This window comes from Ursus americanus, chromosome 26 (assembly GCF_024610735.1).
Source record: "Ursus americanus isolate L20-20 chromosome 26, mUrsAme1.1.p, whole genome shotgun sequence".
NCBI classification, from domain to species: Eukaryota; Metazoa; Chordata; class Mammalia; order Carnivora; family Ursidae; genus Ursus; species Ursus americanus.
In genome coordinates this window covers 15,048,052-15,062,943 of record NC_142152.1, presented here as the reverse complement: position 1 = coordinate 15,062,943, position 14,892 = coordinate 15,048,052, and the positions used below count along the sequence as shown (strand labels likewise).

Here is a 14,892-nt window from a genome sequence, read left to right as displayed (position 1 = left end):
TTGTGTCCCTCTGCTTGACCAAGTTAATACTCCATACTGACAGTGGATTAGATAAAAGGATTAGGTAAAATGCACTGGCCTCAGGTTACCTCTACTCAGAATGACTAGGCTGCATCGAGATGAGTAGTAAACAGGCTGTCGTCTTGGGACTATAGGATGAATGAACAGCGAGATGGGTCAGAGTGTAGCAAGACTTTAACTTTCATTGCCAGCTGGGAAGGATTGTGGGTGATACGGATCCACACAGCTTAATGCTCATTTTTGCATTGGTGTCACCCATCTTATAAAGCCAAATTAAAATTAAGTACGTCTCCCACTCTCTGATTTGAACTAGCCTGTGGGTCTCCCACCTCCCCGCGGGCCCCCCTCCCCGTAATCTAGAGCATTTTGGGAAATGGGACTTTAATTGCCTAGATAATAGATTATCTAAAATGTTTTTCTCCTTCTTTGGAGCCCTGCCCTATTCATCTCAGTTAGGATATAAGATAAAAGATTCGTATGAGCGAGTTTTTAATTTTTCATTTACCCCCCACATTGTTTAGAATAAAGTCAAAGAAAAGACCTAAGAGAAGGTAATTCTTTATATTCGTGTCACACTTGGTGATAAACTTAATATCACCTTGTTTAGTTTTTGCTTTTCTAAAACTGAACAACAATCTACGTTTTTTCATGGTCGTGTTTTAAATGTGAATTTTTTTTTTTAAAGATTTTATTTATTTATTTGACAGAGATAGAGACAGCCAGTGAGAGAGGGAACACAAGCAGGGGGAGTGGGAGAGGAAGAAGCAGGCTCATAGCAGAGGAGCCTGACGTGGGGCTCCATCCCACAGCGCCGGGATCACGCCCTGAGCCGAAGGCAGGCGCTTAACCGCTGTGCCACCCAGGCGCCCCTTAAATGTGAATTTTGCTTATAAAGTCCTCCATCATGAGAGGAAGTAAAAATGTTAAATGTCAGAATTTGGGGCAACCATTTTTTCTGTTGTTTCTGTTGCTTACCTGTTTTTAAAGGGTTATCTGCTGCTGAACCATTCTGTTATCTAGGCCAGAAGCCTTTACTCCAGGTCAGCTTCAGATTCAACACCAGATTCCCTGGGTAAAAATATGCAGAGACTATTTGAAATTAGATATCAACGTAAAAAGGAAAAGAAAGAGAAACCTGTACTTTCAGTTCCACCACTTGAGGTGAAGTTCAGTTTTCTGGTTAATTCAAATAATTACTGTGTTTCTAAATTTGGATATAATTATGCAGTTTGGGTTTCTATTGGTAGTGATGGTGTTGGCACTATTTGGTCTTTGTTCTCTTGCTCTTTTTTCCTTGCATCCCACAGGAAATATTTAAATATCTGTGAGGTGGCCAGTCAAGACTAGCAGTGCCCCAGTTGTCCTCTTGAGCACCCTCTTTTAGCAGGGCCTCAGTCGGAGGCTCCAACCTGACTTTAGGAGGACATGGGCCCTTCCAATACACCCTTAGAAGAGGGGAACATTTCCAGCTGCTCTGATAATGTTAAACATATCTCTGTAGTCAGCCTGCTTGAAATAATCTTTGTTTTTGCAAAGCTTAAAAAAAAAAAAGAAAAGAAAGAAAGAAAGAGAAAGACAAAAGAGCTCTTTTGGCTATCTTACATTTTAAATTAGCCCAGAACTCTGCCCCCTCTCCTGGAGGACTCTTCTCCCAGATATTCAAACAACTTGTTCCCTCATTTGAGCTCTGCTCAAAATGCCATGTTATCAGAGAGGCCTTATGTGATCAGTCTATGTAAGACAGAAATAGCCAACCCCCAGCACCCTGTATATGTCCTAATCTCCTATTTAATTTTTCTTTATAACACTTGGCACCATCAGACACACATATATATTCTTTTTTTCCTTTATCCAGTGTCCTCTCACATTACATGTGCATGTAATTTTTTCTCACCCCACCCAGTAAAATATAAGAAGCTTCATGAGGGCAGGGACAGCATCTTTCTTTGATCAATTCCGTATTTCTTTCCTTGGAACAGTGCCCAATACATAGTAGACATTGGATAAATATTTGTTTAATGAATAAAGGATGAACTCATTTTTATTTCAGTCTCCCACAGTCAGCAGTATCCCAGGCAGCCAACTTTTAATGCTGGAAGGGGCCCAGCAGACAACCATGAAATGCCATAAATGAATTCCAGGGCAGTTTTGTGATTCCAGTGTGTGTGAACACTTAAACAGTCTGACTAGACGGCAGTGGGTCAAGACCCCCGCCTTGGAAATCATCCCTAGCCGTTCCCTTGTGATGGTTCCAAGAGGAAGAGAGGGTCAGGAACTGCCGTCATCCCTGAGGGGAAGCCTGTACATGGTGTGCATTTTCTACATATTTTAGGAGCTGTCATATTAAATCCCAGAGGCCTTTACTCTGTGGGAGTTTTCTTCCTTCTAAGGCAGTCTTCTGAGTCAGCATTCTGTCTGGGAGTCCCCTTTTACCTTTTCATGACTTTCCCTGCTGAATAGCTAAGCAATAGGAAAGCACTGATCCTTCGCTATGAAATAGTAAACCTCTGATAAGCCCAGCCTGTCTCACTTTTTCCCCCCACTTTCTTTTAATATTTATTTTTTGTTTGTTTAGTTTGAGAAAGGTATGGGAGGGGACAGGGTAACAGGAATTCTGTATGAAGTTTTATAACCTCTTTTAAACATAGAACATGAAATGAGATGTTGAGTAATAAGTGAAGTATATAATATATATATATATATTTGTATATATATATTTATATATATATAAATAATTAGCGGATAGTTCTCTTATGTTCTCTCTCCCCATGTGTCTTATTTTGGGTTCAAGTTTCAGGTGCACATGGTTAATTTGGAAATGTAAGAAATACTAGGGGGTGCCTGGGTGGCACAGCGGTTAAGCGTCTGCCTTCGGCTCAGGGCGTGATCCCGGGGTTGTGGGATCGAGCCCCACATCAGGCTCCTCCGCTATGAGCCTGCTTCTTCCTCTCCCACTCCCCCTGCTTGTGTTCCCTCTCTCGCTGGCTGTCTCTGTCTCTGTCGAATAAATAAATAAAAAATCTTTAAAAAAAGAAGAAAAAAAAAAGAAATACTAGAGGAGTGGGGGAGTAGACTAGGGAAAGGAAGGGTGATTTAGTGAGCCAGCAACAGCTGTGGGCAGTTGGAGCTTGATCCTGAGAGGAGAGAGTATTGAGCACACACTTCAGAGTTATTCCACCTGGGAACAAGAAAGCTGGACTATGATACACCAACTTCCATCAGGCATTAGTTGAGTGCTGCTTCCAAGAAGTGTTCATTTACCAGAGCAGCCTGCAATCTCCTAGGCTTTGGTTTCCATACCGGCAGTCGGCAGCGAGGTAGAGTATATGAAGCAGTAAGGCCTGAGGGATATGAGCAGGGTATCCAGGACTGAGCTATGCCATCCTTCCTGTTTCTGCTGAAACAGCACCCATTACTTTCCCTTTTCCCCTTCCTTTCACCTTTTTTACGTCTTTACCCAAGGTCAGCTCAGTGCTCCAATCTGTCTTGCTTTTCCTCTTTATGAATTACCAGGCATCTTACTTGTCATTGTGGCACCGAGCGATTTCTGCTTCCTGGCATGGTAGTCGTGTACCTACATGTGTATTTTCTACCTGAAGCTCCTTGGGAACCCAGCTATACCTTACATGTCTTCATAAGTCCCAGAGTACCTGGCACATACGTGCTTGGTTAGTATGTAAACAAGGAATCTTTTCCCCTAACTAGTAGGTGGTTCTGTGAACAGGTTTGAGAGGAAAGCCCTTGGGTTGCTGAATTCCAGCTTCCTAACTTCCTATGAGGAAGGTATCATAAACTGCAGGGAGTTGGTGGATAAATCCTGAAGTCAGGGCAATGAGGATTAACTTTTTCTTTTCTTCTTCTTGTATTAAGGAAACTTTTTTAAAAAGTGTATACTTCAGTAGTATTAAGTATATTCACATCATAATGTAACCGTCTCCACCATGCATCTCCAGAAGTTTTTCATCTTCCCAAACTGAAACTCCATACCCATTAAACAGCAGCTCTCCATTCCTCCCTTCCCCCAGTCCTTGGCAACTATCATTCTACTTTCTGTCTCTATGAATGTGACTACTCTAGGTACCTCATGAGTGGAATCATACAGTATTTGTCTTTTTGTGATTGGCTTATTTCACTTAGCATGTTCAAGATTCATCCATGTCGTAGCACAAGTCAGAATTTCCTTCCTTTTTAAGGCTGAATAATGTTCCATTGTATGTATATGCTACATTTTTTTAATACATTCATCTGTTGATGGACACTGGGTTGCTTCCACCTCTTGGCTAGGGTGATAGTGCTGCTATGAACATAGGTGTACAAATATGTCTTACTGATCCTCTTTCAATTCTTTTGTATATTTACCTTGAAGTGTAATTGCTGGATCATGTGGTAATTTTATTTTTAATTTTTTGAGGAACTGCTTGCTGGGTTTTTTTTTATATGAGCCATCCTAATGAATCTGAGATAGTAACTTACTGTGGTTTTGATATGCATTTCCCTAATGATTAGTGATGTTGAGCATCTTTTCATCTGTTTATTGGCCATTTGTGTATGACCATTACATATTTTTTCCTTTGGAGAAATGTCTATTCAGGTCCTTTGCCCATTTTTAAAATCAAGTTGTCTTTTGATGTTGTTAAGGAAACTTTTTAATTGAAGTCTTGTGGGATTAGTCTTTGGGTTTCCTTGTCTTGAGCGTATTTATGTAGTGACTTGTCCAGTAACTATGACCCAGCAGCCTAGAGACTTTTAGCTCGGATCTGATTTCCACCATTCCTTCACAGAGGAAGCATAGAATCTTAGAATTAAATGAGCTTCAGAGAGTGTCTTAGTCTATTATGGCTACTATAACAAAATAGCACAGACTGGGTGTCTTATAAGTTACAGTAATTTCTTTCTCACAGTTCTGGAAGCTGGAAGTCCAAGATGAGGGTACCAGCATGGTTGGGTTCTGGTGAAGGCCATCTTCCGGGTTGCAGACTGCCAGCTTCTCTCTGTGTCCTCACATAGCGGAAGGCACTTGGGGACCTCTGTTGGGTCTCTTATCAAGAGTGCTAATTCTGTTCGGGAAGGCTCTACCCTATGACCTAATCACCTCCCAAAGGCCCCACCTCCTGATACCATCACATTGGGCATTACGATTTCAACATGTATATTTGGTGGGGAGCACAAACGTTCAGACAATAACAGAGAGCAACCAGATGAGGAAATTGGACTCATTTCTTTTTCCACTGTGCCCTGGGCTAAATCACCTAACCCCTGTGGATAGCATTTTCTTTATCTTTAAATATGCCTTTCTTTGCCTCCATTCTCTCTCATGTTCCTACAAGTATTTTGAAGACTGGTGAATTGATTTTTAATTATTGTAAAGTATTTGCATTAGACATGAGGTTGTGTGTAAGTTGAACTTAGTTTTTGGAATTGTTCAGTGTCATTTTTAAGTAAGAAGTTTTCTCTAGAAAACTGTAGGCCCTAGTGGCCTGGATGGCTCAGTCAGTTAAGTGTCCAACTCTTGATTTCGGCTCAAGTTATGATCTCAGGGTTGTGAGATCAAGCCCCACGTTAGGCTCCACGCTGGGCGTGCAGCCTGCTTAAGATTCTCTCTCTCTACCCCTTTGCCCCACCACTCTCCACCTCTCTTAAAAAAAGAAGACAAGAAAACTGTAGGCCTTTCTTTTTCTAGGGAAATAAGGAGATGACACCAAAAAGGCAGGAAGTAGTGCTGACTTCAACTTAAAGTAATATACTTTCGTTAATCTTTGCAAATAAGTGAGCTATCAGGATTGCTGACTTGTTGCTGTTAGACAATGCTTTTATAAGTCTTAATTAGAATCAGTCTGGCTCAGTGTTGTGTCTGAGCTCAAGTAGTTTGAAGCTGCCACATAAAAGGGGATTGCTTATGCCCCTAGCACTAACTCGTGGCTGGGTTGGCGATGACTTCCCATTCAAAGATGTCAGTTGACAGCAGGGACGTTCAGGATGCTTACACTTGCAGAAAACATATCTGGGCAGCTCCTAATTTTTGTTCTGTGTTAGAAGTTTTTTTTTGAAAAATTGTGGTAAAATATGCATAACATAGCAATCACTGTGGAGACTGTATGGAGGCTCCTGGAAAAATTAAAAATAGAACTACCATATGATCCAGTAATTCCACTACTGGGTATTTGCCCAAAGAAAAGGAAAATACTAATCTGGAAAGATACATTACCCCTTTGTTTTTTGCAGCATTATTTTACAATAGCCAAGCTATGGAAGCAACCTAAGTGTGCATCAGTAGATGAATGGATTAAGAAGATGTGGTTTGCATATAGATATAGATACAGATATAGATATAGATAGATATGGATATAGTCAGACATAAAAAAGAATGAGATCTTGCCATTTGCAACAATGTGGATGGACTTAGAGGGTATTTTGTTAACTGAAATAAGTCAGATAGAGAAAGACAAATATCATATGGTTTCATTTATATGTGTAATCTAAAAACCCAAACAAACAAAACCCAGATACGGATTCATAAATACAGAGAACAAACTGGTGGTTACCAGAGGGAAGGGGGTGGGGGAGATGGGTGAAATAGGTGAAGGGGATTAAAAAGCACAAACTTCAGTTATAAATAAGTCACAGAAATACAAAATACAGCACAGGGAATATAGTCAATAATACTGTGATGGTGTATGGTGACAGATGGTAACTACATTTATCGTGGTGAGCGTTGAATAATGTGTAGAAATGTAAAATCATTATGTTGAACACCTGAAACTAATACAGCATTGTATGTCAACTGTGCTTCAATAATAAAAATCTTAAATATATATACACATACATACACACACATAACAGAACTTCCCATTATAATCATTTTTAAGTGTGCTGTTCTGTGGCATTAACTGAATTCAGATTGTTGTATAGCCATCACCACCATCCATTTCCAGAACTTTTTCATCCTCCTAAACTGAAACTCCATACCCATTAAACAGCAGCTCCCCAGTCCTTCCTCCCCCTGGTCCTTAGCAACTGCCCTTCTACTTTCTGTCTCTATGAATTTGACTATACCTTAAGCACCTCATGTAAGTTGAACCGTACAATATTTGTCTTTTCGTATCTGGCTTATTTCACTTAGCATAATGCATTCAGGATTCATCCATGTTGTAGCACGGGTCAGAATTTCCTTTTTAAGGCTGAATGATAGTCTGTTGTGTGTATATACCACATTTATCCATTCATCCATTGATGGACACTTGGGTTGTTTCCACGTTTGGCTGTTGTCAGCATTCTTTTATGAACACTGGTGTACAGGTAGCTCAAGTTCCTGCTTTCGGTTCTTTGACATATACCCAGGAGTGGAATTGCTGGGTCATATGGTAGTTCTATGTTTAACTTTTTGAGAAAACTCCATACTGTGTTCCATAGTGGTTTCACCATTATATATTCCCACCAGCAATGCACAGGGATTCAATTTCACCACATCCTTGGCAACACTTGTCTTCTGGTATTTTGCTTTGTTATGTTTTTGTTTTTTTGGTGTTAGCCATCCCAATGACTGTGAACTGGTATCTCATCGTGATTTTGATTTTCATTTCCCTAATGATTAGTGATGCTGAACATCTTTACATGTGCTTACTAGGCATTTATATATTTTCTTTGGAGAAATGTCTGTTTAAGTCCTTTACCCATTTTTGAATTAGGTTGTTTGGTTTTTGTTGCTGAATTTTAGCCAATGAACATTTTGATTGGCAAATACTTTAAAGAGGGTGTTTGCTGCATGGTGCCTTATGAATATATGCCCATTTGTCTCATTTATTTTCTAAAAAATCTTTTTATAGCTAGGTAGATAGATGTAGATATTTTGCCAATCAATCAATCAATCAATCAAGATATAAATAATAAGTTGTTGTTTTTTGTTTTTATCCCAACAGTATATCCTTTCAGGCTCTGATGACTTTAACCTGTACATGTGGAGAATTCCTGCAGATCCAGAAGCAGGTGAGTATATCCCTCCCTAGTATAAACTACTGCTAATGTTGGCTCTGTTGACCTTTGGCATGTTGTGCCCTGAAAGGACTGATCTGTAGAAATACAGGATGATATTTCTCTTTTAATATAGTAAGTTTATCAGAAAAGTGACCAAGGGAAATTTAAACATAAAAATTAGAAGCCAGATTTCACTATAACCTTCATACAGACTCTTCTTGACATAGTGATGCTCAGACTTCTTTCTCCTAAGACCTTTAAGAAGACTTCATAGATCTCCATTATGTCCATTTTCTTCTCTCCTATTTCACACCTGTAATATTTTTACCTTGCTTTTCCTTTTTATCCATCTGCAGATTCTTGTTTATTTCTCTACAAAGAGTTGTTAGGGTCTTTTCCTTAACTTTGGACTCCCTGATAAAGGGAAGCTTTCTGTGTTGATGGACAGGTTCACTCCCTGGGGTTTGGCTGATCCCAGATATCAAAGAAATTAGGAAGAAATAGTTCTGCATTTTCTCTAGATGTATTCTAAAAAACACCTGCAGCTTTCCATAAATTTGGATCTAGGCCATCTGAGCTTTCAAACAGCCTGGATCATTCTTCATTCTTGATAATAGTGTCTTTGCGTGCTCAGTTGAGTCTTAACACTGGTTGCTTCCTACTGGTAGAAAAATGTCTATTGTTTATTCTCAGGACAGCTCAGTATAGCCATCTGCTCTAGGTGATAACATGGCATCAAACTGGAAAATGGCAGTTGGGAAAGTAATAGAGGACTATGCCAAGTGTATTACATAAAATTTGCCTACTGCTCAGTGTCTAGGGAAGTTGTTGGCTTGCCTGTTGCTGAATTAACAATATTGTTACCAAACATCTGCCTTTCAAAACTTGTTGAAGCCCACTTTTGATGTAACTATCCTATTACTGTGATCTGGTTACTAAACCACTTGCAAAAGCCCTTTTTTCCCTTCTGGAATTTGGAAGGCATGAGTGAAGCAGCTTACTTGTGAAGCACAACCAGATGGGACAGCAGCGGTCTAGCTGAACAAAGGTGGTATTCTAACACTAACCATTACGTCTCCCACCCCCTTAATCATATAGATTGATTATCTGAGAATTAATTATATCTCCTACCTGATCTTTTATTTTTTAAATTTTTTAAAAATATGTTATTTATTTGACAGAGACAGCAAGAGAGGGAACACAAGCAAAGGGAGTGTGAGAGGGAGAAGCAGGCTTCCTGCCGAGCAGGGAGCCCCATGTGGGTCTCTATTCCAGGACCCTGGGATCATGACCTGAGCCGAAGGCAGACGCTTAATGGCTGAGCCACCCAGGTGCCCCTTAAAAAGCTTTTAATTATTAAGTCAATGTGATTTTTAAAATAGATATGGAATACATGTTTGTATAAAGAGAGAATAGGGAAGAATTAGCAATAGTATTACAGATTTTTTTCCTCTCCCAGCTTATTTTTGTACTGATTTAAGGTATGGGCCACAGTGGGCTCATTTTTAAGTATAGATGACTATGCAGTCTTTGGGTCGGCAGGGACCTGATAGGTAATTTAGGATTCCAATATTAAAACTGGGAAATGGATACGCAGACTTTGCAAGGGTTGTCTAGGTACAGCTGCTTTAAAGGAATCCAGTTCTAGATTCTCAAACTCTATGTGTATTCTTTCATAAAATCAGTATTCCTAAGAGAGTACACATTCTCCTTTCCCACTTCCCCTTTACCCTTCTTCCACTTTAGAAAACAAAAACAAAAAAAACCCAGAAAACCAAAAACACTCCATAAATTTCTGACCATTTGAACCCTAGCACATGGTGCATTGCTGTGAGGTGTAAACACCTCCAAGGTGCTAAAATATATTAGGCTGAAATTGAGGGGGAAGGGATAGATAATGTGGAAATACTATTTCAAGGAGGAAAGAAGAAGGATGTAAAATTTCTATTAAAGAAGAACTTGTAGGACTTCAGATTTCACAGAGGATGCAGTGGGTGGCTCGCACCGCAGTAACTACAACAGTCACATCACAAAAGCCATAAAGGTGTCGGAGAGCTGTGGGAACAAAGTGTGCTAGAAGAACTGAAGTTCGGAAGAAGGAAGAGCCCTTCTAGCCCACCCGAAGGTGCCAACCGTCGTCGCTCCTAGGGGCGTCTGCACGGAGGCTGCAGATCGGGTGCCACAGGCAGGCTGCTGGGGTCAGAGGAAATCAGAATTTGCAGTGGCCACATGGATTCATATGACAGAGTAGAATCTAGAGGTACCCCAACCACATGGCCAATCTTTCCTGTAGGACATTCGCTGAGTGCTGCGTTTGCCCTGGGAGCTATGGGACTGGGTTGGAGAGACAGAGTGCAGGTCCCACCCTAACACAAACACAGTATTTTGGAGATAAAGTCCCCTCCCTTGTGGGAGGGGCCTGTTCCCATGGAGCTTATGCCAGATTTTGAACCTGCCCGGGAAAGGAGGATAAAGAACTCAGCTTAAAATCTCCAAGGGACAAAACATTCAGAGCAGAGGACAGCAGAGACTTGCCAGACTCTCCATTAAAAGCCCAAAAGTTAGGATGCCTGACTGGCTCAGTCTATAGAGCACGCAACTCTTGATCTTGGGGTTGTAAGTTTGAGCCTCCCATTGGGCGTACAGATTAATTAAAAAAAAAAAAAACCAAGAGGCTTACACTTAAGGATGGGGCTGGACCAGGAAGGCTGAGTGAACTACCCTGTCATCTCCTGGTGCTTAGGACACGGATCCCAGTTAGAGAAAGGCACGTGCAACAAGCACCCTTCAGGTCTTGACTTTGAGACATCTGAAACCAGAAGTAGACGTATTCCTACTAAAGAAGCAACCCAGCACTGACCTAGTTCCTCCTGATTAGATTGAGGATGATCAGCCCCTTACTTTATTTTCTTAAGAGTAGACTAGGTAAATGCCGTATAGAGGAAATCAGCTTTAGTCTCTGTGTTAGTCTGTTAGGGCTGTGATAACAAAATCCCACAAAATGGGTGACTTAAACAACAAAAATGTATCTTCTCACAGTTCCGGAGCTTAGAAGTATAAGAGCAAGGTGCTGCCAAGTTTGATTTCTCTGGGGGCCTCTCTCCTTGGCTTGCAAATGACCACCTTCTCACTGTTTGCTCACATGGCCTTTTCTCTGTGCACACACATCACTGGTGTCCCTTCTTATGAGGACACCAGTCTCATTGGATTATAACTTCATTTAACCTTAATTACTTCCTTAAAGGCCCTATCTTCAAATATTGTCACATTGGGAATTAGGGCTTCAGCATATGTATTTGGGGGAGACAGTTCAGTCCATAGCAGTCTCCATGGTTCTTTTATACTCCGTGTCTAGCATATGATAACAAATAATGAGGCCTGAAAATGTGGCTAGTAAGCAAGAGTGAAAAAATAATCAATAGAAGCCAACTCACAGTATTATATATTGAAGTTAACAGCTAAGGACTTTAAATATTTAAAAAAAAATAGAAAAAAGATGGAGAATTTCAGTGGAGAATTGGAATCTATTTAGAAAACAATGACGCAGACATTCTAAAACTGAAAACTATATCTAAAACTAAGAATTTATTGGGTGGGTTTAAGCTACAGTGAGTGGACAGGCTTGGTGAATAGAAGACAGGTCAATAAAAGCTATCAAAGGACAATGTGAACAGAGAAGGGAAAGAGCAGAACAGTGTAAGAGACAAGTGGAACACAGACGATCTAGCATGTATGAAATTGAAGTCCCAGGAGGATAAGAGAGAGAAAATGAAGCAGAAGCAATATATGAAAAGACAATGGCTAAAAGAATTTCTGAAAACAAATGAAATAGACTAATTCTCAGATTCAAGAAACTCAGTAACCACAAACAGGGTAAATATAATACACTTAGGCACATCATATGTCAAACTCTTAGAGACAAAAGGTAATGAGAAAAAGCCCAAAAGCAGCCTGAGAAAATACACAAATTACCTATAAATGAGCAACAATAAGAGTGATGGCCAAATTTTGGAAGCCAGAATACAATAGAATGATATCTCTAAGGTGCTTAGAGAATTAAAACCTGCCAACCTAGAATTCTATATCCAGGGAGAATATCTGCCAAAAATACAGGTTTAAAAAAGAAATTATAGAATTTTAATGCAATCACTTAGCAGCCCTCAATGAATTAACACATCTAAATACTGAGCAGTGACAGGTGCCAACATCTTAAAAAAAAAGGCAATTAGACATTTATTTGCCTCCTGATGAAAAGAACACAATACTACTGATAGGCTTGCCAGATAAAACAACTCTGAATAAAACCTCAGAAGCCAGCCTTCAGTTTGCAGGAAGCACAGAGGAGCATATTGTACTACAATGTGAGCATACAGCCCACAAAATCCAGACTGTCAGAAACGATAGGTCAGATGGCCCATTTTCTCTAGTAAATGGACAGGAGGAAGCCCATTGTTTAAGAAATGTAAAAGACATACTAAATAAAACAAAAATCAGTCAAAACTATTTAGGAATGCACACTTGGATGAATAAAATTATTAAAAATGCAGAGAGGTGATTAATATAGAGATCAGGATAATAGTTGGTTTCAGGGGAGGGAAAGGGTTATAATTGGAATGAGGCACATGGGGCATGACAATGGCAAAAACTCCATTTTTTGACTTGGATGTCGGTTATAAGGGTGTTCACTTTTTTTAATAACTTTCACCTTAAAAAACTTTATTAAGCTCCACTTTTTGTGCTGTTTTCTTTAATTTCTCAATGAAGAAAGAAAATTAGTAAAATTAGTAAATAATTATGGTCAAAGAATAAATCACAACAAAAAAAACAATTTTCTCAACTAAATAAAGAGGAAAACATGACATCCTGCATTCATCCCATGGATACTACATGGGTATTTGGCTATAGAATTTTCTGTTCATGTACCCACCCCCACAATAATTTTTTTCTTGAGTTATAACACATATATTAAAGTACACTTTTATTGAGGAATAACTTAAACCTGTCCCAGGATGTCCACCATGATAAAGTGCTTGTTGCTCCAGGTTAACTCCAGTGATTAGAAAATTCTTCTATAAGTCTTATTCTGTTTTCCGGTAGTTGAGTGCTAGCCTACTGAGAATGGCCCCTCTTTCTCTTCATAGCCTTTTGCTCATTTGAAGGTAGCCCTCATGTCCCCTTCTAGGTCCTCTCCAGAGATAGCACCCTCCTCCCTGACGGTTCAGTTTAGCAATTCCTCAAAGAAATGTTGTTAGTTCTTTGCTGTACTGATTTCTTTCCTCCAGATTTGTTCTCCCTTTGTTTAAGGATTAACTAAATAAGCTCAACAGATGTAGCCTGGCTAGACCAGAGAAAATCTTGGCTCCTTGATATTAAGTGTGCTACAAGGTGTTTCAGGAAGTACACTCAGGATCACATAAGCTGTTTTGGAGGCCACAGAACCCATGATCTGCTCATACTTAGAGTTGGCTAGGGGCCCCCATGGTTTCCACATGGGCTGTGGTTGGTCCTGGATCCCCATCCTTTACTTGGTGCTTGGGTTTCTTTGTACAGGAGACAAGAACAGGACCTTATGATTATCTTGTTCGATTCACTAACTAGTAATTGAGGGGTTTGTTTTCGTCATATTACCCTTCGACATTATATCATCAATCACAATAAGTCTGTCCCTTTGATCATCATTTGTTCTGCATGTAACTAAGCACCTTTTTGGATTATTTTTCATAAACCTTAGCTCGTTCGGGGAATTCAGCCTTCCTGCCACTCTTCTGACAACCCACCCACATTCTTTTCTTTTCCCTTGTTCATATATCTTTCCTTTTTCTTTCTGTTCTTTTATTCTTTTTAAAATAACTTTCACTATTTTTATAATTACTTCTTGTTATCAAAATAATACAGGTACATAATTTTTAAATCAAATGAATGTATTACAAAACTTAATTTTTAAAAAATGAAACAGTTCCTTTCTCTTCCTGTGATTAATGCTACCTTTGAATTTTCAGTTTTGTACATTCTCTGTTGACTTTCTACTCTTGAAATCAGCTACCTTTCCAGAATGGAAATCTTTGATCTAGTATCTGGAGGGTATTTGCCTGGCAGTTGAGCCATGGTACTAAGAGCCAATAGGGGAATAGAGCTGTGAATCTCACAGATCTGCAGAGACATTTTTGTTTAATCCCACCCTTCGCTGCACCTGGTGTCTCCAGTCCAAAACCTCTGTAGGTCAGCTTCAGCTGGCAGCCGCTCGGTCTCTGCCTGTGTGGGGAATGGGCAGCTTCCTGCTCAAATGTGCTCAGAGGAGGAGTATAATGGCGTAACTGCTCTTTATACAGGCTTTTAACTTCTCCTGGTTTTGGCCCTACCCTTAAACCTGGCTTCAGGGAAACTTAGCACCTCTCATTTTTATATGTAACCTCTCTATATTTAAATGTTGGCAATTAATTCATAATTTAAAAAATACTCAGCGATGTTCAGCAAGCCAAACATATAAGGACTAGATGCGGCCCTTGGGTTCTAGCTTTGAATACTTAGATGACGAAAAGTCTGTGGGGGGAATTCCTACTCTAATCTACCGCCTCTTTGATTTAAATAAAATGTGGGACGAGGCCGAGCTCGCGCTCTCAATGCGTGCCTGTGTGCCAGCTGAGCGGAAGATACTAAGGCAGGCTCATACGGGGAAGCGGCTTTGCACTGACATGCCTTAATGGTACGACGGGCCATCAGCATTTAGTGCAGCATACCTGCTGTGTGCTTCACAGTGCGCACCAAATGCTGAGAGGACTAGATGGAGAGCAGTCCTGAATGTGAGCCAAAAGCAAGGACATCCTTTTCTCCTCCACTCTCCTGTTCCGAAAGACCGAAAATCACTGGGGAACTCCAGTTCCAAACTCCAAAGAGATGAAA

General features: G+C 40.1%; 1 protein-coding gene across 3 annotated transcripts in view; it reads left to right on the top strand.

The window, feature by feature from the left end:
• DCAF5 (DDB1 and CUL4 associated factor 5) overlaps positions 1 to 14,892 on the top strand; it is a 91,694-nt gene that overhangs the window by 58,410 nt on the left and 18,392 nt on the right. For all 3 annotated transcript variants that reach the window (XM_045807960.2, XM_045807959.2, XM_045807961.2), the window contains exon 7: positions 7,938 to 8,004. In XM_045807960.2, coding sequence (XP_045663916.1) covers positions 7,938 to 8,004 — 67 coding nt within the window. The remainder of the gene's footprint in view (positions 1 to 7,937; positions 8,005 to 14,892) is intronic.